The sequence below is a fragment of the Mustela erminea genome, chromosome 10, assembly GCF_009829155.1.
Source record: "Mustela erminea isolate mMusErm1 chromosome 10, mMusErm1.Pri, whole genome shotgun sequence".
Classification (NCBI taxonomy): Eukaryota; Metazoa; Chordata; class Mammalia; order Carnivora; family Mustelidae; genus Mustela; species Mustela erminea.
In genome coordinates this window covers 89,179,037-89,204,440 of record NC_045623.1, presented here as the reverse complement: position 1 = coordinate 89,204,440, position 25,404 = coordinate 89,179,037, and the positions used below count along the sequence as shown (strand labels likewise).

Here is a 25,404-nt window from a genome sequence, read left to right as displayed (position 1 = left end):
GTTTTGGCTAAACTCTCATCTGTAATTGCTAAATGAAAATTGTCAAATGATGGTAATACGTAATTAAATTGAAATAACATACAAGGTCTACCACTTAAAATCTGTGGAACGAAGCAGTCACTTCATTTGTATATACAGTTCATAGAATTAAGAGTTTTAAAAAGATGGCAGTGATATGACTTGCAATTAGAAATTTCTTTCAAGATCCCATCAAGAATTTCTTTTAAAGGTCAAGAAACTTGTTTTTGAAGAATAAAACCACCTTGAATTACTAATTTTTACCTGCCAAACAAAGGTTTTTGAGAAATACGCAGATGTTACACTTACTATAGGGAAGAAGGGAAGTTTACTCCGAGGCTTGAAAAGCAAGTAATACTCCAGTATTTGTACTTAAGACCAAGTTAAAGATGTAACAAGTCTGCTTCAGCTATGATGTGGTTCGAAATATGTACCTTCTGATTAAAAAATATAATGCCTAGAATACAAGGCAACCCCCTTTTCTAAGAGGGAATTAATTTGGAAAAAAAAAAACACATCTTACAGTCTGACACATGTGGCACTTGGAAGCTAGCCCGAATTCTGGCCTCCTTCATTGCAATAAAAGGCAAAGGGATTCTTAACTGTTTTCCAGACCAGTGAGGGACAGTCAGACCCAAATCTGAAGAAACGAAATGAGCAAAAGTTGTTGATGTGACAGGAAATGAGGCCAAATCAAGCGAGGTTTAATATCAGATCATGTTTTATTGCTTTTGCATGTTAAGCTCATCACAGCAATGTATTGATTTCTCTTTAATAATTAAATTTCAGCACAATTTGACAGCAAATGAAACCTCTTTTATCATTCCAGTCCTAAACTTTAAAAAGCAGTAGATTTTAGAAACAATTAAGAAATAAACTTTCCCTTGCAAGTTATTTTAAAATATTATTTTATTTCCCCATGTACATTTGTTTATACCAAATGGTTAGTCTTTATTTTCGATGAAATTAATGACTGGGTTATTGAAGAGTGCCAGCTTTCTAATGAGCTCTTCAGATTTTTTTTATGAAGCCCTACTCAGAAGCCTACTTAGCTGGGCAACTGGGCTGATCCTACTCAGAAAAGACACAGGAGCACACTGTATAGAAAATAAAAACTTTATTTTTTCAAGTTTATAAGATAGTTCCCATTACATATAACATTATGGTCAAGGACTCTACACAGCCACGAATGCCCGCAGTCACATAAATATATCTGATCCACTCAATGCCTTTTCCTGCTAAATGAGGCATCTGAAGTCCAGAGGGTTATGTTTTGAGTACAAGCTGTCCTTAATGAGATGGCTCCCGTCAGTGCATTAGGGACTAGCCACGGAGCCTTGCTTGCTGGAGCGGTCTAAATCGGAGGAGGAAGGGACAGAGGGCCTGCAAGTTGGGGATGGGTCAGAACTAGATTTTTCTCTCATAGTTTAGGCTATTTTAGAATCCCAGAATTCAGATTTGGCTTCTTTATAAGTGAGAATATCTGGGGAGTTCCAAGTTTTGGATGAAAAAGGAAGCTAATGAAAAAGGTGGTAAGAAGTAGAAGCCTGCTTAAGAAGGCCCCTAACTGTCCCCCTTCTACAGGAGTGAGGAGAGGAAGGCCCCCGGCTCTCCACCCTTGGCTTAGACCGTCATTCTCCCAGGAAGAGAAAAAACGTGGCTCCGCCCCTCCCTGCCTCTGCCCCGTGGTTCAGTGGCACCATTCAATGTAGCGAATGTCTAGATGGTTCCACGTGCTGCAGCCAGAGTTTGCCAATCAGATTCTACTTGGAGCTTGAAAAGTGAGTTTGTATAAACTGTGGACATGCCGCGGCACAAGTCTCCTGGGATGCTAGCTTTGCCCCTCAACTTGCAGAGCGAAGACAGGAACATCCCAAACCAAATAAAAGCCCAAACAGGCATCGAAGTCTGGAACAGGCATCTATTCTCCCGGACACCACCAGCCGCCCCAGGGGCATTGGACAGGGTGATGCTAAGGCACAATCAGTTTTACATTCGAAAGTCAAGCCACCTCTTAAACCCAGGACACATCTGACAACTCCAGACCCCGCACTAGAGACAGTCCTCACCATGAGACGTGCAGACCCATCTGGCAGAACCCACAGCGCCTGGCTGGGGGAAAGACTCAGGATGTGGGTAACTTCATGGGGACACTTTCTAGTAAAGAGGGCTTCCCCTTGAAGAAATGACCCATTTTGCCCTCAACTTCCAAGAGTGCTACCCACTTACTTTCCTTTCCAGAGCTTTGTGCTGGGGAGGAAAAAAACACAGGGTAAAAGAATGCTGTGTTCCCTGCACAACTCATTTTGGCAAAGAGGAATCGAGAAGCTCTCATTTTCCGTAATGGGGGCAGCAACAACCAAAAGAAAGCAGAGGCGCTCTGCTCAATAGAGCTTCCTCACTTCTCTTAGCCAATTCCAAGTTCCTTTTGCAAAGACCCAGGCTAGGCAGTCAGGGGGGCAGTGGGGGGAACACCATCGAAAGAGGAGTCTAACTCCTAGGGATAGAGCGCTTCTCCCAAAAGGCAGGGAGAGGGAAGTGTTTGTGTGTGGCCCTGTGTGCATGGCGGGGGGAACCACTGCACAGCCTCACAAGCCTGACATGCAGCACCAACCAGGTGGCCTCTGTCCAACTCAGGGAACCCACAGTTATACTGCTAGTAGGGGGAGGGCTTGGGGCCTGGAATAAAGGCCCATTACAGAGCTTTCTAAGATCGATTACCAAGCCAGGCAGAGCAGCATGTGGACAACTGTGCTCTACACAGACCGTGGAAGGTTGGCCTCCAACTCCATGCCTTATCTCTTCCTCACCTGTCAAGAGACGAGGTCGGAGAGAGACAGCTAAGTAATGAGCACTGACTCCAGCTCCTTCCCCAAACCTGTGAGGAATGGAGCACTTTCTCAATCCGTTCTGAAGGAATGTGTCTATCAGTCTTTCTCTGCTGCCATTTGGTGGCCTGGCATCAGGAGGAGCCTGGCCCCTCGGTGCCGCAACATCTCCAGAAATGGATGCACAGAATCTCTGGGGGTGAGCGATTACAGCTGGGGGCGGTCAAGGGACGCCTCCTCCTGAGGACCCAGACTGCACGCCTGAGGGGCTGACATGATCACCTCTCCAGGCAGCCCGGGAGAGGCTCAACTTCCTGAGTGCTAGGAACTGTATCCTGCCCGAGCAGGGGCCCACATTCGTCTTGGAGGGATGGAGCATCTGCAAACACACCTGGGCTCTAAGGCTGGGATTAGCTGCCGGGCACCCACCAATCTTCCTAGAGGTCAGGGTGACAGATGTTTCTGCATATAGCCCCGGGTTAAATTTTCAGGCATGGAGTAGGGTTCCAGCACCCTCATTTAGATCAGGAAAGTCTTTCTGGCCTTCTGGTTTCCCATTTTAGAATGGGATTTGAGAAGCAGAAAGGGTGTTCCATGGGAAAAGTGGGTTTTGATCACAGCAATCTGTTCCTCGGTTTCAGGCAAGAGATTTGGGTAAATACATGCCCAAAATACCTTTCTTGGCTTAAGGGCTTCAAAGGAAGTCAAATGTAGTTACAAGTCTGTTCTTAGGCTTGATTTAACTTCTTGGGTCCAAAGCTGAGCGACTGGCCAGAGCTGCATGGAGGCGGATGGGAGGTACAGAGGGGCAGGGCAGGAGCAAGAGTCTAGCACTGGTGACTAAGAAGGAAGAGAAGGGGGGAGGGGTGAGCCTCTGCTGCTGGGGAAGGGTGCTTCTCTGCCAGACAAGGGGGAATCTTCTTGTTCCAAGAGCCAAAGAAGCAGAAATTCCTACAAAGCCTTAGTCCTTTCCCTCCAGTTGGGAGGTAAGCCCTCTGGGACACAGTCTTTGAATAAAAGTCAAGCTGAAGGCTTGGAATTTATGTCTTAAGAGAGGGAGTTTCTAGGGTTGTGCCATTTGGTTGAAGGGGAACAGGGGCTGGAGAGGGGACTAAGGCTTCTAGGATGGGAAATTCCAAAGTCTCAAGGTTATCAGTGTCCAGTGCCCCACAGTTCAGCCGACTAGGAGGTGGAAGATCGGGAAGGAAACCGCCCTAGAGAGCAGACCACCGGAGCAGCTAAAGGAGGTGCTACTGTCACAGAGAGGTATTTTAGACATTTCAATTGCTATTTTCCAAGGAAACTTTACACACCCCTTTCTTGTTAGAAAAAGAAAGGAGGGAAAACCTGCTTCAGAGACCAGACCCTTAACTATAAAAATAACATATACATCCCCTGGGAATATGTTCTAGAGCTAAGGAGATTACAAAGACCGCAAGAGATGGTATCACAAAAGTCTGCCACGTGTATCCTGTTCCCGCAAGTTCAGAGCAGTTCTCAAACTGGGCACGAACTAAGAGTGCAACTCTGCCCCAAGAATTGCCTTTTCTTTTCTTCATTTTTTGGAAACAAAATAAAACGAAACAAACCCCCGAAGAATTAAAAGCACTGTCGCTGCGGTGAGTCCTCTCCATCCCACCGTCTCCTGCCTCTGCACGATGGTGAACACGGGGCCGCAGCTCACTCTTAGCAAAAATAAGCTTCGTCCCTTGCAGCTGTTGGTTCTGATTGTGTTCTCGCCAGCATTCCATGGAGAAATAGAGAGACACACACACAGAGACAGAGACAGAAAGGGAGACAGAGACACACACACACACACAGAGAGAGAGAGAGTTCCCAGATGGTTCTGGTCTCTAGCTCCTTTCAGGGGGGAAAAGGAGCTCACGGGGAAGGGTCTTCATTCCAGTTCTCAGAGAAAATCAAGCTCCAAAGCCTGGTGGAGGGACACTAGATCTCCATGGTTGGTGATTCTCCAGAAAGGCATGTTGTGCTGGAAGAGAGGGGCACAGTTCATAGCAGATTCACCCAACTTCTTTTGGGAGCTTATATTTACCTGTCTACCTCTTCCTTTCCCCAAGACACTTGGTAATGCTCTCTTCTCCTGCCCACCTTACTGGACTGTTAAAAGGAAGTCAAATGTATAAGGACTTTGTACACTACACGACACTTGACAAATGTAAGAGATTTTTGCCAGGTCTTTCGTGGTAACTGTGCTTTTACGATACATCCTTGTTCTAGCCATTATATAAGGTCCTCAGGATCAAATAAAATGACCCTTGTGAGAAATTACTATTAATCTATCACATTTTCTTACAGATGGTTAGTTTTGTGTAAATTTCAGACAAAGTTTCTCTACGTTTCGACAAAGTACAAATCTTGTTCACGACTGAGATGCGGAATACACAGATCTAAGAAGTAATAATGCCATTTACCATGTTGTCAAAATCATGTCCAGAATACCGTGTGCTGTTGTGGAAACCACATTTTAAAGAAGGGATCTGAAAAAAATCCAAGTGTGGGAGACCATGTTCTGTGAAGCTGAAGCGGGTTAGCCTGACTGATCGTTTTGCTCCAACTGGTTCCAAGTTACCCAAAATACCGAAGTCTTACAGCAGTTCTTTTGGCAGCGAGCTCAGGGTTTTTCAAGCATGCTGCTCACACGTATTTAAACAGGAAACAGACTTGTTACGTCGTACTCAGGACTCGGACCAGGATGTGAAAGTTAGAGATACACGTTTTAGTTCAGTGGGAGGAGGAACATCCTAACAGTTTGGATGACCCCACAACAGAACATGACACACAGGCAGCAGTCTCCCCATCCTTGGGTTTATTCAAACAAGGACTAGAAAGTCCTCTGGGTAAGGGGCTACAGAAAAGGCCCCTCACAGCATAGAGGCTGAAATGGATGGAGCTCTAAGGCATCTTCCAACGGGTACATGCTATGGTAGGTGATCACAGGCAGCAGCTGAGAGGCGCCTACTGCCTACTCTGCTAATAACGTCATCCTTCTTTAGCTCCCAGACTCCCTTCCTCAAACCAAGCAGCACTGCTGCTTCCAACCACTACTGTCTTCTCCCCGCCCAGAGGGCAACAAGCACTTCAGAACCAAAGCCTCAAAGATAACACATTGAAAAAAAGGATAAACATCCTTGAATTGCTACATAAAATAGTGAATGAAAACGTAATGAGGTAATAATGCCACCGATTAGCAATCTCACAGTTGAAGTTTTTATATTAACTGGATGAAGAAAACCAGGACAGCTGGTCCTAGCTGGCAGCCCTCCGCCTCCAAACGTAAGAAACGGAGTTGCGGGAAGGAAACGAGAGCATAGAAAAAGAACTTCTGTAGATCCATTTAATAAACGTAGATGAGGAAACTCCAAGAGGAAAAGTAAACTGTCCAAAGTCACACCGCTAATCAAAGAAGGAGAGCTGACCCAAATTAATTTTAGATTCCATAGTCAAGACTCTTTCATCTATGGTTTCCTGTAGTGAGATGGATGAGGTGGCCAGGAGTTGGGACCTGCGCAGTGAGGGGGTTAACAGCAGAACAGTATTTTCTGGGCTCAAAGATAGGAAGGACTTCATCTGAACGAATTTCATTGGCTTTTTGAGAATCTAAAGCCTGGAAAAGTCAGACTGATTCACCTTTTTGTAGTGAAGTCTCAAGTTCTTGGGATGAAGATGGAAGATGCGGCCCATCTCCGGTTTAATGATGGAGGGCCCAAAGATTTTAAAATTTTTGAGTGGCAGGGAGGGGGGAAAGGAAAGATCTAATAACTTGAGGGAAAACCCTATTTGGGGGAAAAAATGAACGTCTTTTTTAAAAGAAAAATAGGACAGAGAGGGGAAAACACTGTAAATGCTCAAGATTGCTACGATTTCTGACTTTTACCATTTTTCTAATAACTTGAGGCGTTCTCACAGGGACTATTATTTTTACCATGGTTACCTGTTTGGCTGCAATTTCTTCATCTCGTCCATCTCCAATCACTACGTATGTGACTTTCTTTCCAAACCTAGATACAATTCTCTCGAAGCAGCTCTCCTTACCTGATGAGAAAAAGAAATTTCCCATTAGGACATTCCCCCTACCTTTTTTCAACACTAAAGAAAAGAGCTGCTGCTGGTTCACCTGCCTAGGCTTAGACAAACCAAGTGACAGCCCATGTAATTTGTATGGCAGGGAGTGGGGGTGGCAGCTGGAGATCCAGCAGGCCTGCTGCCCAAAGAATGTAGAATTGTGCTATTAAGACAAGACTTTCTAAGCATTGTGCTTTTTAGGTTCTTATTTTAATAAGTATGGTTTTTGTTTTTGTTTTTTTCTAAGTAGGCCCATACCCAGTGGGGGCTTGAACTCCTAATCATGAGATCAAGATCTGAGCTGAGGGGCACCTGGGTGGCTCAGTGGGTTAAAGCCTCTGCCTTCAGCTTAGGTCATGATCCCAGGGTCCCGGGATCGAGCCCCGCATCGGACTCTCTGCTCAGCGTGGAGCCTGCCTCCCCCTCTCCCTCTGCCTGCCTCTCTGCCCACTTGTGATCTCTGTCAAATAAATAAATAAAATCTTAAAAAAAAAAAAAAAAAAGATCTGAGCTGAGATCAAGAGTTGAAAGCTTAACTGCCAGTCACCCAGGCGCCCCTTAGTGTGGTGAATTTTTACAAATGGAAAGCAATGGTGTCTAGGCAGTGTGAAAGCTAGGATACCACCTCCCTACTTTATAGCTTACAAAGGTAATTCCTTGAATGAACTCTCAAAATAATCCAGTGAGAGGAGTACAGCTCCCTATTGTAAAGATGAAAATGGGATCGAAAGGATTAGTTACTTGTCTCAGATCACGAACAAGCTAGTAGCTATACTCCAGGCTCCAGGATCCAATCTAGGCTGTGGCTATCTTGCCATGATGAAAGGATAATTTCGGAGGGAAACTGTTTTAGTGTAGGGAAAAAAAGTGGAAGCTTAAGGTCCTGATTTCGTATTAGTAATAAGAAACAGGCAAACAGCCATTTTCTTCCAATTCTTCATTTTCCAGAAACCGTTCTGGCTTGGGTCTTAGGTCTTTCACAGGGGGTAACAGCCCCCAGAGTACCAATGAATATGGCAGTAAATCAGACCAGAATATCTAGAATGTCACATCTATATTATCAATTGAATGCTGTAACTGCAACTGAGATAGTGGATCTCTGAAGTTGACTTTGGGAAAGGGTGATTCCAATCCACTGCAGACAGCTGAGAAACATGGCAGTGTATCAAAATTCAAATCCCATCTGGAATGCACCGGTAACTTGCACAGATGATACTGCTGTAGGAAAAATACTTTATTTACATAAATAAAAGGGAAATTATTTCTCTTGCTCTTTCTTCACCATCTTATATTTTATTTCCCTGTTTCTGCCACCTTCTTCAGTTAAGCAAGGTCCTAACTTGGTTTCCTTCTTCATCCTGCTCCATTAACCTTCTAATCCTTTCTTCTTGCCAGATCCAGTGACTTAGCACGGGGGTTCCTGTGTGAAGAAGAAAAAGGTGCCTCTTCTTCAAGGCACTTGACTGCCATCTGCTGGAAGATCGTTGTAATAAATATATAAACACGAATCTGCAACAACACGATAATCCACAAGAACCTATCCACCCATACCCAGAAGTCCTGCTTGGCACATCTGAGCAACCGCAAGTTTCTGAAATCCCTAGCCCAACTGGCACCTCAACCCCACTGAGCGAGTCACCTGGACCGCTCGGGCTTCAGTCTCCCCCTTGTCATAAAAAGCTTGGCTCAGGTGCATTTGGGTCCCTTTCAGTGCTAACATTTTACAATAGCATTGTTATGCCCAACAATCAAATCAGGCAGTGCAGTCAATGTCTGCAGAATAAATACATATTAATCTCATAAATGATTCAACAGATGCCTAGTCCATGTCTTGATCCCTAATTCAAATATTAAATAGTTCAACTAATAAATTTTTACTATGTTCAAATTGTTGAAGAGTTGTTTGTCTAATTCCATGGCAAATATTACATCCCTATAAACTAAGACGACCTCTGCCAGACCCAATCTACTTTATGATCTGTCTATGGAAAATAACCTTAAATCAGTCAGATTTTAGACTTTTCCCCTAAGGCCTAACAAAAGGAATGTTTCTTATTTATTTACTTAAAAAACATTTTATTAAATCATCTGACAGAGCGAAGGCGTGAGAGAGCACAAGTGGGGGGGCAACACAGGGAGAGGGAGAAGCAGGCTGCACACTGAGCAGGGAACCTGATGCAGGGCTCGATCCCTAGATCATGACCTGAGCAGAAGGTAGACGCCTAACCGACTTGAGCCACCCAAGTGCCCCAGGAATGTCTCATATTTAGAGGACAAGGACATTGAAAGTTTTTCATTGTCACAGCATGTAATGGTTAAGGACGAAACACATTTAGGAATGTCTCCTCTAAAAGGATTACGAGACAGAGAGAGTTATGAACAGCTCACAGTGAAGAAGTAGCTACATTAAAAAAAAGACTCCTGTACCGTTGGTAAATAAACTTCGTTCATTTTACACTCTGCCAACAATCCTGAAGATGAGCTTTCCATTCAGGAGGATATGGCCAATGATCACTCAGCTTTACCAAACATCAAACCGCTAAATCTAACTGCAAGACCAACTAAGCCTTTGGAGAATATTGGGTTTCTGGGCTTCCCCTATCAAAAACACTTCTGAGACTTTCAGAAACAATTTGGAGAATTCTTTTTTAATGTCCAAGGTAACAGAGTGGCCATAAAAGAATCATAACTCTGAAATCAAATATTTCTTCTCCTTGCTCCCATCTCACAAGCAAAGCCTCAAGTCTCTCATTGTAGTTACCAAGGTGCAAGGTACCCACCCACAGCTTTGCAAATGAGCTCTGGATGAAATGAGATTGAGAATAGTTACCAAATAAACACATGTATTGTCAGAGGGAATAAAATCATTCCCATTAGTCTGATGAGCCTTCGGGTGTCAGAACTCACTATATAACAAGCACTACAGAATTTCTACCTTTCAGGAGTGAAAGGCTTATTGCGTGCCCTGGGTTCTTATGAAACACCAAGTGAAGCAGTGGCTGTGAGAGCAAAACATGAAGGGGGGTGGGTTTCCCCCAATCCCTTGTAAATGAAATAATTCAACATACAGAAAAAGGAGAATAAAAATAAACTCCCGTATATCTACTGCTGCTCCATTTTTGTCGAATGTTATTAACACTTTCAGTTGCTTTAGATAAAAAAAGAATATGAGAAACTACAGATTTGATTTCCTGTGGACCCGTTGACCCTTTCTTTCTCTGGGAGTATATATCCATAAACACTCTGTGTTATGATATATACTCTCTGTGAGTATATATCCATAAACAATATATGTTATATGGTTGTGAACACTTCTGACCTTTAGATAAATGATACACACCTTACATGTCTGCCTGCACTGTTTCTGTGTTGAACATCGTCTCCCATATTAATCCTTAAGGATGTACGTACTTTTAGTTCATTCACTTTTTACTGTCATATAGCATCCCACTGTTTGGATATAGCGATTATTTTCTTTTCATGGACAGGTTCACAGAGTGGCTGTTTCCAATTGTATTCTATTATAAACAATGTGGCATCAAAAAAATCCTCACACGTCTCCTTGTGCACATGAAAATTACTCAAGGGCAGGGGTGGGCCAACTTTCTGTGTCAAGAGTCAGGCAGTAAATATTCCAGGCTTTGCTCTGTTGCAACTACTGGACTCCGCTCCTACAGTGTGAAAGTAGCTATGGAAATGATCTGACATGGCTATGTTTCAATAAAACTTTACAAAAACAGGCAGTGGACAGAATCTGGCACATGGGTTATAGTCTGCAGAGCCTTGTACTAAAGTACATTTATCTAAAAGTGGAGTTACTTGATCATAGGGTTATGCACATCTCAAACCACTACACACTGTCAAACTATTCTCCAAAAAGGACTATATCCAGGGGCGCATCGCTGGCTCAGATGGTAGAGCATGCAACTCCTGATCTTGGGGTTGTGGGTTCAAGCCCCATGTTGGGTATAGAGATTATTTAAAAAATAAAATCTTAAAAAAAGAAGGCTATCTCCATTTTTAATCCCATAGGCAAAGTTAAATGTTCCCATTTCCTTGATAACTTTGGCACTGCCAGACTTAAATTCCTGTTAATCTGATAAATAGGAAATGCATCACACTTTAAGGACATACAGATGTCCTTAATTGGTGAGGTTAAGGAACTTGCCATATGTTTACTGGTGTTCTGATTTTCCTCTTCTGCAAACTGCTCCAAGGTTTCTGCCTACTTTTCTAAAATGCTGTTTGCTGCTTCATAATTTACAGTTCTTTACAGACTCTGTACACAAATTAACAAGTAAAAGAGTTGCAAGTTATCTTCTACCAGTCTGGTTTGTTTTGTCAACTTTATATTTTCACTCAATATAAAATAGAGCATCATCCAATTAAAATGATCATTTTGTTGTTGCTGTTTTTAAAACTGTTTTTTTGGGACTTTTAAATAAGATCCTCTTCTACCTTAAGGCCATAGATACTCTTCTGTATTTTTTTTCTAAAAATCAAAGTTTTGCTTCTCATGTTAAGTTTTTTTTACCCATCTGGAACTTATTTCTGCAAATAGCACAAAGGAATACAATTCTGCTTTTCTCCTCATATGGATAACCCAGTTACCCTCATACCAGGAAGTGAAGGTCAGTTCCATGAGGACAGAGGATTTTTGTCACTGCTATATTCCTAGCACCTTCGCAATGTGAGACACACAGGAGGCAACAGCTATTGTCCTTTCTCATCTAGTGAATCATTACCACTTGCATATAAACTTTGTATAAATTTCTCTTACATTCAAAAATTCTCTTGAGCCCATATGACCCCCACTTACTACACTTCATTTCTTTGTCCTTCCTTATAATTGATCTAAAGTGTCATATGGTTACCATCTCCAGCTCTTCTCTTTCCAGTCTCTCTTAAGCCCATTCCAATTAGGTGTCACTCCCATCACTTTGCTCAAACTGCATGTCAAGTTTAGTAATGGCCTCCATGTAGCAATCGTATCTGACCCATTAGCACAATCGGAGTCCAACCCTCTCCCTTCGTCCTCTTCTAAGACACCATTCTCATTTTCCTTCCTACCTCACATACCTCTCCTTCTAACACTGCTGCTGGTTCCACCTTAAGATCCAAATATTTAAATATTAGAGGGACTCGGGGCTAAGTTCACAGACCTCTATTCTTCTGTCTGCGTTCATTCTTATGACTTATCCAGTCATTTTTAATAACTGCACACACGTGAAGACTTCCCATTATTCGTCTCCAGCCAGTACCTCTCCCTTGACTTCCAGATTCAGATATCCAACTGCCTCCCTGACATCTCCACGTGGTTATCTAATAATTGTTTCAAACGTAGCATCTAAAACTAGACCCTTCATCTTTCTTACCACGGCCTTCTCCATCTCAGTAAATGGCATCTTCGTCCTTTCAGCTGCTTTAGGCCAAAATCCTTGGACTCTTCCTTAACTTCTTTTTCTTTCACACCCCATATCCAAATTACTAGCAATGCCTGTCAAAATAATGCCTTCATAATATATCCTATATATATCACAGACATATCTATCATCATATATGACTATGTCCCCACCTCCATTACTACTACCTTATTTCAAGCCATCCAGGATCTCATGCTGTATTGTTACAATAACCTCCCAGTCTGCCTCTTGGCTGTCCTCCTCAAGCTCCTAAATCCTATTTAATGGGAAAGTCATTTCTTGTTAGTCTTCTGCTCAAAACCTAAAAATAGCATTTCACTGGAGTAAAAGTTGAAGTCTTTAAAATAATCTACAGGGCCCTGCAGGCTCTCCCCACCCTCTCCTTTGCTCTCTCGTGACTTTATTTCCCAACATTCTTCCTTCCCTGCTCTTCCCTGAACACGTCTCCAACCTCTTCCACGGGCTGTTCTCTCTCCTCGGCATGCTCTTTCTCCAGGTAAAGGCTAATGGCTAACTCCTTCACTTCTGTTAGGTCTCTGCTTAACTTTTCAAAAAAAGGAAGGAATGAAGGAATGAAGGAAGGAAGGAAGGAAGGAAGGAAGGAAGCAGGGAAAGAAAGGGCTAGAGAGAAAGCTTTTCCTTGAGACACACCTAACTACCCTAATTGAAACACGGCCTTCTTTTCCTAACTGATCTTTAGCTATAGCACTTACCACCATCTGATGTATGTGGTTTGTTTTCCTTAACTTACTTGTTTACTGACTACTTCTTCCCACTAGGAGCAAGGATTTTTGTCTTTTTTGATCACTGCTACATCCCCAGTACCTAGAAAAATGTCTTGCAGATAAAGGTGACAAATAAATACTTGGTGAATGAATGAAGAAAAAAAATGTCAACAGGACCTGATGGGCTTATTGCCTCCATAGGTCCTGGGGTATGAGTGCACACACGTGTGTATATGTGTGTGTGTGTGTATAAACATATAAAATTAGACCTACTTTTTATGGAGAAAGCTGATCAACAGGTATATAGTAGATTAAAAAAAATAATGAATAACCACAGCTCATCTTCAAACTCCAGGACCCTCTCCTTTGGTAACAACAGGGAAGCAGGAACTGTAAGAGTTTGGAGAGATGATGAGAAGGCTGCCAGAGTCCTCTTTTTCTGACCATGTGTGGCACACAAGAAGCAGAGTGACACACTCTGCTGCCTTTTTAGTGGAATAAGTTGGTTTTGTATAAACCTGGTGCCAATTAATTAATTAATTATTTCAGCAAATATTTATTGAGTACCTACTCTTACCCATACTTGGTACTGAATACATTTTTAGGGGTTAAATAGTACCTTCATATACACAGTCCCATTTGAGTTTCACAACCTCTCTGGAAGTTTCTCATTTTATATGAGAAACCTGAGGGTCAGGAGATAAAGTAATTTGCCCAAGGTAAGAACCAGTAAGTGGGGGAGACAGGACTTGAATTCTAGTTCTTTTTTTCTTTTTTAAAGATGTTATTTATTTAAAGATGTTATTTACTTAAAGATGTTATTTATTCAAAGATGTTATTATTCATGAGAGAAGGTGAGAGACAGCACAAGCAGGGGGAGGGGCAAAGTGAGAGGGAGAAGCAGGCCCGATGTGGGGCTCCACGTGGGCCTCGATCACAGGATCCTGGCATCAGGACCTGAGCTGAAGGCAGATGCTTAACTGACTCAGCCACCCAGGCGCCCCGAATTCTAGTCTTTATTACTGTTTTTCTTTCCAAAAAGCTGTACTAAAAACCGTAAAATCTGCCGTCTTAACCATTTTTAAATGTACATTTCAGCAGTGTTAAGTATACTCACATTATTCTAAAACGTTCCATGGTACAAAGCTAAAATTCTATACCCATTAAACGACAATTCCCTATCTCCCTTTCCTCTAAGCCTCTGTTAATCACCATTCTACATTGTTTCTATGAGTCTGACTAAGAAACTCACAGTATTTGCCTTTTTGTGACTGTCTTACTTCATTAGCATCATGTCTTCAAGGCTGACACGTGGTTGTATACGACAGTATTTTCTTCCCTCTTATGGCACAATGAAATCCCACTGTATGTATATACCATATCTTGTTTATCCATTCATTTGATGGACATCTGAGTTGCTTCCACCTCTTGGCTATTGTGAATACCGCTACTATGAACATGGGAGTGCAAATGTTTTTTTGAGATCCTGCTTTCAATCCTTTTGGATATATACCCAAAAGTGGGATTGCTGGTCATATTTCTTTTTTAAATTTTTTGAGGGATCACCATACTGTTTTCCACAGTAGTCCTACCACTTTATATTCCCACCAACAAGGCAGAAGGGCTCCAATTTATCCACATCCTTGTCAACACTTGTTATTCTTTTTCTTATTTTTTTTAAACTTTATTTTAAAGTAAACTCTACACCCAATGTGGGGTTTGAACTCATGAACCCGAAATCAAGAGTTGCATGCTCCACTGACTGAGTCAGGCAGGTAACTCCCCCATCTTTTTTTTTCCCATTTTACTTATTTATTTGACAGAGAGAGAATGAAAGAGCATAAGCAAGGGGGGGCAAGCGGCAGAGGGAGAGGGAGAAGCAGGCTGCCCACTGAGCAGGAAGCCCAACTCAGGGCTCGATCCCAAAACCCTGGGATCATCACATGAGCTGAAGGCAGATGCTTAACTGACTGAGCCACCCAGGTACCCCGATTTTTCTTTTTTTGACGGCAGCCATCTGAATGGGTGTGAGGAATTTAAACAGTTTTAAGTGTACAGCTTAGTCTTTGATTTTTAATCTAGTGCTTTTTCTATTAGACTATACTGTACCACTCTCTCTGGAAGATAAAAATAAATCTGGGATGAGGCAAAAGTAGATTTCCAAGCTACATATTATGTCCTTTCAATTATTATAAATGGAAAGAATATGATAAACTTTAAGTCCTACAAACCTGGATTTGAATCCGGTTTATGTAACTTACTAGCTGTGGAGCCTTGAGGAAGCTACACAACTGTTAAGCCTAAACTGGCCCACCACTAATATTAGGAAAAGACTGCTGTGAATATTAGAGAGATATACATAAAGTGCCTAATTAAGGGATTGAAAAGTAATTAAGTACATCATAATTAAGAAGTATTATGTAAGGCACATGACAAGAAACAGAACTGAAACCATACCAATTTTGGTAGCACTATAGATGTTTTCAATAGGAAATATTTCTCCTAGCCCATACAGGAGAACCTTGGCCAGAGCTGGAACCAGCTGCGTCGTAGTGATCAGCACATTCACACAATTCTTTCTAGAAGGGAGAAAAAACAAAAAGAAAAGGAAAAAGTGAAACTAAACTCATATGAGAGCAAGAATTCTTTAGAATCTAATTATTAAAAACTAACCTCTTTAGAATCTAATTAATAAAAACTAACTGCAAAGGGCCTGATACTTGTTCAGTGCTATGTTTGGTTATTGCTCTAATTACCTCAGGTTTTTTAATTTCCCATATTAAAGGACAGAGATTCTATATATTTAATGGGCACTGAGCCAACAACTTGATTCTTGTCCCATTTCCCTTCTGACCATTCTAGCTCACTGCACTTGTTACAAATAAACCACCAACCCATGTCACTGATTGCACACTCTAGAAAACCAGTAACGAAGACTCAGTCACAGCACTATTTCATCAGAATGCAACTCAGCCCTTTAATAAGGTATGATTTAAATCCTCTTTGCCTTTCACACAATGGCAACATAGATTCCAGAATATACATTAATTTCACATGACCTTTACCTTCGCGGGTATCCACCCCTTGGTGTCAGTTTTACCGTTTGCTCTACTAGGCTGTATCTGGAATTCCTGCTTTGAGGGAGGGAGCAAAAAGGGTACTATAGTAGACTGTATTTGACTATATTTATTTCCCATTCTAAGCTTTAAGCAGAAATCTTAAACTGCTTAAATTTTCCTTTTCTTCTGAATCCTGCCTTCCTGAAGGGGCTCTGATACATTTCTTTGGAGCTTCCTGTACTTAGGATATGAGATGTGTCTCCTACAGGGATTCTCTGATTTGACCAGGCCCATTCCTGGGCTGGAGATCATCGGTTACCAAACTTTAATTCTGTGAGCAAAAAGTAAGGGGAAAGAAAAAAGGTTTTCAAATATAAATATTCTCTGAAGATCTGAACATGTGCTGTCAGCGCGGAATGACCTTGCCTCCCGCCTAACCCAAGTGTCTGCCTGCATCTTTTCGACTCCTCTCACCCCTATCCGAAACCAGTGTTAGGGAGTGGCCTATCCTGGACTGGGGTCGGAGAGATGCATCTAGGAGAGGATGAGAACTAAGAGAACCGTTTCCATACCTGGACTGGATGAGAAGTAAGGACTTTAACGCAGTTCCTAACCAGGAATCTGTTAAAACTTCAATTTCTGCTCTTAGTCTCTGCAGTGCTTCCTTTCTCTGGGGACTGAGCAGGCCTTTGGGAATAAAAGCAGACACATTTATCATCTGACAGTATATCCTTGCTGACACTGAGGAAGCAACTTCTAAATTCAATTTAGAAATACTGTGAGTCACTGAAATATTCCAATGAGCTAACAGGTTTCTCTTCTTGGTAAAACTCTGGAGTAGCCTCCTTAATTAAGATACCTTTTTGACTTTCCTCCTCAGAATGTTCTGCTGGGCGGGGGGTGAGGGGGGACCACAACCACCACCACAAAATCAGCTGAAAGAAACACTGTGATGACATTCTGCCAAAGCTGACTCTTTCATCAAGAGCCAGTCACATGACTGGCAGATGGGTGGACCATACTTCGAGCTGCACTGTTTTAGATGTGACATCAAGCAAGAATCAAGGAGGGAGAAATGAGGGTTACAGTTGGAAGAGTCTGCAGCATTTCCAATCTCTCTAAAGAAACCGAAGTGCAGGGAGGGAAGGGGGGCTGCCTAAGGTCATATAGCAAGTTAGTGGCTTTTGGCCTCCGAAGTCTTTGTTCTGCCATACCCTGCTCCCACAGTGACGGTGCGGTTCTCACCCCTGCACAGCGCATCAGCCTGAGATTCCAGGCTGAATGACCAACTTCATGAACGTCATTTATTTGTATTGTACTTACTTCTGAAACAACTCCAGCTAAGAAGAGACTAAAACACTGCTTAAGATCAGACAATTAAGCATAAAACAAAACAGAATTCATCTGATGGCAGCATGTTATCAGCCATTTGAATTATAATATTGAAACCGTAAATCTGACCCTGTATTTTCTGTAGTGAAGGTAAAAGAGAAACTGTGTATTCTATTACAAATATTTCACAAAAACAGGAGGCATTTCTGTGAGGATAACAGTATATAATTTGTTTACAGATTGATGGTTTCACAATGCAAGCCTAGAATTACATGACTCTCACGGTCTCTGATAAAACAACAAAACCAGCACCCTTAGGTCATGTGTGGCCTACATGTAAGTACACATGTCACACACTTAACTAACAATATGATGTGGCACTTCTGTTAATTCCTTTTTAATTTTTTTAGAAGATTTTATTTATTTATTTGACAGGTGGAGATCACAAGTAGGCAGAGAGGCAGGCAGAGAGAGAGGAAGGGAAGCAGGCTCCCCGCTGAGCAGAGAGCCTGATGTGGGGCTCGATCCCAAAACCCTGGAATCCTGACATGAGCCAAAGGCAGAGGCTTTAACCCACTGAGCCACCCAGGTGCCCCTGTTAATTCCTATTTTACAAAATACAGGTGGACATTACTTTCAATATGTTCCCCAGGGCAGGCTCAGGGGATTCTCACAGAGGGCTATATCACCTTCCTCAGGAAATCAGGTCCTGGCACCCAGTGAACAGAAACAGGATCAGACACTGGGCTGTATACGAAAACAAAAGAAAGGCTAATGTGTGGAGAGAGTAGAGTAAAAAGATGGAGTTGCCAAAATAAAGTGCTGGCTCTGAATCATGAGAAAAAAATAGGCCATAAAAAGGGCACTCTAAAAAAAGCAAATTAAATTCCCAAAGTCCCGAGGCCTGTGCTTTTTATCTGGTACTGGGGGCTCTAACAGCAATTAACCAAATTACCTTTGAGGCCCTATTTTCACTTTCTGTAGCACAATGTGAGGCAGCATAGTGCGGTAGCAGGATCTGGGGTAATATACCTCTAGACAGTTTATTGAATCCCTGAAACTTCATGTTTTAAGGGTGATGGTTCACAGTTTAAAATTTTTTTCTCATTTAGGTACATCACTAAAAAAGGAACTGCATCAGGGCGTTTGGGTGCCTGTCAGTAAGCACTCAACTCTTGACCTCCGGCCATGAGTTCAAGCCTCCTATTGGGCACAGAGCTTACTTTTAAAAATAAACAAACAAACAAACAAACAAAAAACCAAACATCTTTCAAACTTAGAAAAAGGGGGGGGGGGTGCTGCATGAACGTAAAGTGCACTGGACCAAGAGTTAGGGGATTGGGTTCCAGCTGTGACCGTGGGTTTGCTGTCCTGAGCAGCCTCATGATAAATGTGCTTTCTCGAATTCAAAATGAGGGATTCTGATTATATCTATATTTTTTAATAATGAATTTGCTTTTTTCTTTCTCTTTTTAAAAGATTTTATTTATTTATTTGATGCAGAGAGAGTTAGCAAGAGAGGTAATACAAGCAGGAGGAGTAGGAGAGGGAGAAGCAGGCTTCCTGCTGAGCAGGGAGCCCGATGTGGGGCTCGATCCCAGGACCCTGAAATCATGACGTGAGCTGAAGGCAGACGCTTAACTGACTGAGCCACTCAGGTGCCCCTCAGATTAGATTTCTAATGTCTCTTCTAATTTGAACAGTCTATGGCTAATTTATTAATCTTAAGTAAAATAATTTTAGGTAAAGTAACACCTGATATTTGAGTTATTTCTGGGAAGGATTTCCAAGGTCCAACACATGGCTACTGCCAACCTTTAATTCTGGACTGAGTTTTCCATCCTTTATAAATCTAGCCACTTGTTCTGCCTGACTTGTTTTGATAGTTACATAAATCAGTCAAAAAACATGGCAACCTATTAACTAGTATTGACAATAGCTGTGACTTCAGAATAAAACATACGTAATCAGATATAATCTTTGAAACACACTTCTTTAAAAAGGTATTTATCTAAAAAGAACAAGAGAACTCTGCAAAGCTTTGCTAAGAGAAGTCCATGAGAAATGCAGAGTTTCCTCCTCAGAAAGTTTCAGTCAAACCTCATTTTTTTAAATACAAAGTTAAAATGTGATTGTGGCCCCAATTCCTAAGCAGTTGTTAGGGAGTTCTGAGGAATCCCTAGAAAAGAACACAGGAAATAAGAGGGAAACAGAATATCAGACTTGTTGTATGACACACTTACCACCCACGTTGCTTTTATGCTTATCGTAGATTTCTCTCACTTTTCGGTAGCGGAAAGCCAGTTTTCTCATCCAGTCCACACCTCCCTGGACACCCACAGAGGAACCATGGCTGCTACCGCCTCCTGAGCCACTGAAACCATCTGTTGAGAAACTATAGTTGCTGCAGAGAGAGAGAGGATGATGAAAATTAATATCTTAACTGTACAGGGTTTTGGGCTGGATCCCACCTGGGATTCTCTGTCCTATTCCTGGCATCTGACATCAAGTCTAAAGGCCTTTTTTTTTTTTTTTTTTAATTTTACTTATTTGAGGAAGAGAGAGAGAGCACGAGAAGTAGAGGGTCCCAGGGAGAAGCAGACTCCCCGCTGAGCAGGGAGACCGATGAGGGACTGGATCCCGGGACTCCAGGATCATGACCTGAGTTGAAGACAGTCGTCCAATCAACTGAGCCACCCAGGCGCCCCAAAGTCTAAAGGCTTTGAGAACCCTCTCTCTTAATCTCTGTGTGTCAGAATCTATCTTCCATTAGTTGTCTACCTCACCCTCATTACTGCCATCAAAGAAAGGAGGGAGAGAGGGGGAAAGAGTGGTTAGGGAATAGAGCATCTTTTCATTAATGATAGAGTATCTTTTTTTTTTTTTTTAAATAAATTGTGTGTATTTTTTTTTTTTTTTTTTTTTTTTACAGAGAGAGAGAGATCGATCACAAGTAGGCAGAGAAGCAGGCAGAGAGAGAGAGGAAAGCAGACTCCTTGCTGAGCAGAGAGCCCGAAGCAGGGCTTAATCTGAGGATCCTGAGATCATGACCTGAGCTGAAGGCAGAGGCTTAACCCATTCAGCCACCTAGGAGCCCCAGTGATAGAATATCTTTAAAAAAACCCAAAAAACAAAAAACCCAAAACCCAGAATATAACATTTTTGTGTACACAGACACAGACACACAGGTGCGTGCACGCATGCGTGCGCGCGCACACACACACGCGGAAACTATGTAATGTGGAGAAATGTGTGAAGAAATAATGGGAAGGAAATAACCACAAATATTAATAATTGCAAGGTGTAATGGAGATGTTCTTCAGACATACGTTAGCTGGTTTATTAATTTCATGGGTCAAAGTGATGGCTTTAAAATGTCCACAAATTCTTTAATAACTCCTCTCTTCTAATTCCTCTCCCTATGGGTATGGACTGCATTTCAGTGTAAGCAGGATGTGGTGGAAGTGATGGTGTCAGACCGCAGAGACAGGATTCTCTTGCTCTCTCGGAGCACTTGCTCTGAGAGAAGTCAGCGGTCATGAGAACACTTGAGCTGCCCCCCCCGGAGAGGCATGCAGAGTGAGGAACTGAGGTGTCCTGTTATCGCCACGTGTGAGAGGCTGCAAGCAGGTCCTCCAGCTCCCATCAAGCCTTCAGATGATTAAAGCTCCAGCCAGTATCTTGATTTTTCATCTCAGAGACCCTAATTCAAAACTGTCTCGCTAAGTCACTTTTAAGTTCCTATCCTATAGAAATTACGATATGATGAATGTTTATTGCCTTAAGCTACTAAGTTTGGGGGGTAATCTGTTACACCGCCATAGAAATAAGTAATATAGTTAAACAGGCTGGGAGAGGTGAACGCTTCTTAAGTAAAGATTTTTTTTAAAAAATGACCAACAGAATTAGAGACAACTTGGTTCAATCAAAAGTCAAAACTGAGTTCAGTAAGTATGAGTTTCTACTTTTAAGAAAATAAAACTGTCAAGACATTTAGGTAATTACTGGTTAGCCTCATGTATAAGAGGAAAAAAACTCTGGGCTTCAGAGTGGATCATAAACTGCTTCAGACCAGGCACTTTTCTAAAAGGTCCAGTAAAATCTCATTAGTACAGTGCACTTCATGGCCATGTGAGCCACGTGCATGACTGGACGCTGCTTCTCATGTGGGACTTTGTAATCCTTCTCAGCCCTATAGGATTAGATCCTTCCAGTTCTGCTCTATGTTTGAGAATTCATGGAGGAAACAATTTTAGGGTAGACACAGGGAAGAACCTATGAAAGGGACAAACATGAAAACAAATCAACATGAAAAAACTGTGACAGTCTTTTTTTCTATAAGCCTTTAAATAGAAGCTAGATACATTTTTGAATTATTCAGTAAGACTACTGGGTAAAAAGACAGTAGTCAAGAGAGAAATGAGGACACAAAGCAAGCATTTTGCCATCGAGATCCCCGTGGTATAGTGTTCACTGACACAATGTTTAAGGCTGTCTCTGATAGGGTTACTCCTGACACCAATAGACCCCACAGTTAGTTTCCCTGGTAAAATGCCCCATGCTTATTTGTATCTAAAACTGACAGTCTGGAAGCACACTCCTCCTGACTGAAAATCTGGGCAAAGAGAAACTAGTGTATCCTTTACTTTGAAGCCTTTTTCCCTTATTCCATCATTGCTACCCATTCTTCAAGGCCATACTCAAATTCTACTGCACTGAGAAGGCCCCTCCAATGCTGGCAACCATAGCCACCAAAATTACTTCCTTTTCTGTGCTCTGTCACATTCTCTACAGGCACCTCCACACATGGCAGTCCATCATTACCTCTCGGTCTCCACTAGCACTGCGAGATCTTTTAGGGCCATGTCTTACTCGTCTTTGTTTTCCTCTGAACCTAGACAGTGTCTCGTGCCTAACAGGTATATACTTAAGTTTAAGACATCACTGCTTCTATCACCTCAAGTCCTGGCCATTGTCATCAGAAGCCACATCTTCCACGTGCACCTGGTCACACTCCTGTTGAAAGACAAAACCAAAAGCTATTTCAGTCCAGGGAGCGTAAGTGCCACCACCACCATGACATATTGTAAAAAGACCACAAACAATGGCAGATGATGAAATACCTTACAGTCTCTCTTGTGTGTGGAGGACCACTCTCACCCCCCTGCTGTCCAACTTCTTTTAAGGCCTAAGTCAGGTCCCATGGTCTTCATGAAATCTTCCTTACCCAGCCCAACTCTCAAGTATGCTCTTCTCTCAGTAGTCATGGGTATAACACAACAGCTCATGGGTAAAAACACAAGCTCTTTCCACTGTCAGGGATGTCAATGTCCTACGCCAGACTGTGAAGTTCTGTTATACACTGTGGCCTTCCTGTGGCACAATCTGTATCCTACAGCTTCTCTGTACCCCTCCAGTCTAGTCCTTGTGTAGCATGTGCTCGCTCTTAATGTAGCATGTATCCAATACGTTTTTGCAGATGAAACAGATGCTGGTAGAGTATGGTATCAAAACGGAGAATGACTGTAACAGAAATCTGTAAATCCAAACTTAGGAATTAGAAGTGGTCACCTAAGTTAATCTCCTCATGTTCCAAAAAGTGAGGTGAAACGAATGACCCGCATTTATAAACTAGTGAGTGATAAAAAAGAACTAGAAAAAGCCTGGGCCTTCTAATTTGAATCCAAGGTTCTCTCCACCAAGCCTGAGCTACTATGGACATAAAATGCCACCCACTGCCTAACACTGAGAGATTCACTCCTCTGATACCACCTAAGGCAATATTGTTATGTCCACCTGTATCAGAATCCCCTGGGGGAAGTTTTTTAAAAATGCATATTCTTGGGTCCACCCCAGACCTACTTCAATCAGAATTTCTGGGTGTGAAGTCCTAGAATCTTCATTTTTAACAAGCTCCCCAGGTGATTCTTATGCCCCCTAAAGTTGAGAACCACTGACCTGGGGGGCAGGAACACATTCAGGTCAAATTCTTCACAGAACTTTCAGTCCTGAGTGAGGTCTATGTCTAGAAAATCATTACAAATACAATTTGGCAATAATTATTGGCACAAAATAGGTTTTCAATAAATGTTTGATGAGTAAAACTATGCTGTCCTAACATGTCAACATGTGAAGTTGAGGAAGATTAAAGCATTGTGGAGGTTAGACAAAGAGTTTAGAGCCCTGGTAATTCAATTTGTTGGAGAACTGTTCATTGAGTAAAACTAGACTACATTTGAAAAGAAATAGGATTATTTTGTGTTTATAAAATGTTATCTTATTTTTAATTAATTAATTATATTTATTTTAAGTAATCTTTATACCCCATGTGGGACTGGAACTCACAACCCTGAGGTCAAGAGTCACGTGTTCTTCTGACTGAGCCACCCAGGCACCCCACTATTTTGTTTTTTAACTTACAATTTTCACTGTTTTTAAAAAACGAGGTTACGTAAGTAGTACACAGTCTGAAACTCAGAAGGGCATGAAGTGAAAAGTCCGCTCCTTCCCACCTCTGTGTCCCAGCAACATATCCCCTTCTCCAGAGAGAACAATTGTTACTAGTTTCTTGTGTAGGATAACTGCTTAACTGAGGCCCAGAATGGGGAGATAATTTTCCTAACCTGGAACTCACACTCTGGTCTTTTGACTTCCCAGTCTTGTGCTCTTGCCACTATACCACGGTCACCTCAAAGGTGAACTCAAATGTCAAAGCCAAAAAACTTCACCAAGAAATTCTTCGTGTCCCTGGTTTTCCTTGCATCTAACTATAAAATGATTCTGGACATCAAGGTTAACCTATACATGGATAATAAGCATACATAAAGTATAATGAGTCAGAATAGCCATTTATAGATCTGATAGATCAAGAGATTATATTTTAAGAAGGTAAAGTCAAAAGATAGTCAAGATATAATTAAGAGTACAGAGTAAAACCCACCTTATTATTTGTTACTTAAGACAGATGAATAAATAGGAATGTTGGTTTATATTTCACTGTTTTGTGTGAAGGGCTGGCATTTCCTCTAGAGCTAGATCACTTCCAAAGAGGCTAACAAAAATCAAATTTTTGAACCAATAAAATTGAGGGCCAGTACCAAGACTGATGACCAAGCTAAGGTACTGTTCTTCTAAGCCTATAAAAGCCTAAGTGGCCAAGTGGCTTCTCCACAACCACCCCTTCTCACCACATTTCCTCTCAATACATAAGCAGAGGCTAGATAGTTATTGAACAAACAAAATGTTTAACTGAAGCACAGAACACTTTAAAATGCTTACCTCTAAGTCATTGAAAAACAGATGTGTATCAGCCACCTCAAAAATCATCTCTTCCATTGTTAAACCTGAGCCAATCACTACTGTTGGATCCTAGAAGACAGTAAGAGAAAAATTTGTTTAATTTGGTACCAACAGCACTGGTTCTAATCTTCAGGTATTTTGGAGTTATTCTGGGTCAAGGCCACAACAACACAGGCCTGCAAAAGTGCTTCTAACTATTACTCACGCAATTTCATTCACAGTGAGAGGAATCTGGGATTATGCAAAGTTAATTTCTGAAGTCAGTTTTTAGAAAACTAAACTCACTTAAAAAAAACCATTTTGAGTGGAAATTCCCTGTTTTGTAAGAAATGCTAACTATTGCTAAAATATTACTAATGTAATACCTATTATCTCCCTTCAGCCCCCCCGCCCCCCCCCCCCCCCCCCCCCCCGAGTATAAATACTGGAAGTCAGTTATCTGACAATCTCAACAGTCAGGAAATAAAGGAAGAAGGCTTTAAAGTCAAAATATTTGTAGGAAAACCAATGCATTTAGCTTTAAAGTGAACCATGAGGTCTTCACTTCACAAAATGTTCACAAACATTTTGTTTGTTCAATAACTATCTAGGCTTCTGTATGCTCTTATTTTATATACTTTTATAATCAGCTTATACA

General features: G+C 41.8%; 1 protein-coding gene across 4 annotated transcripts in view; it reads right to left on the bottom strand.

The window, feature by feature from the left end:
- Window positions 1-726: 726 nt before the first annotated feature.
- Window positions 727-25,404, bottom strand: part of EYA3 (EYA transcriptional coactivator and phosphatase 3) — a 115,609-nt gene continuing 90,931 nt past the window's right edge. For all 4 annotated transcript variants that reach the window (XM_032303707.1, XM_032303708.1, XM_032303710.1 and 1 more), the window contains 7 exons: window positions 24,747-24,836; window positions 22,426-22,484; window positions 19,712-19,872; window positions 16,709-16,823; window positions 15,535-15,656; window positions 6,799-6,899; window positions 727-4,836 (listed from right to left, as the gene is read on the bottom strand). In XM_032303707.1, the coding sequence (XP_032159598.1) occupies window positions 4,756-4,836; window positions 6,799-6,899; window positions 15,535-15,656; window positions 16,709-16,823; window positions 19,712-19,872; window positions 22,426-22,484; window positions 24,747-24,836 (729 nt within the window). In that variant the 3' untranslated portion in view covers window positions 727-4,755. The remainder of the gene's footprint in view (window positions 4,837-6,798; window positions 6,900-15,534; window positions 15,657-16,708; window positions 16,824-19,711; window positions 19,873-22,425; window positions 22,485-24,746; window positions 24,837-25,404) is intronic.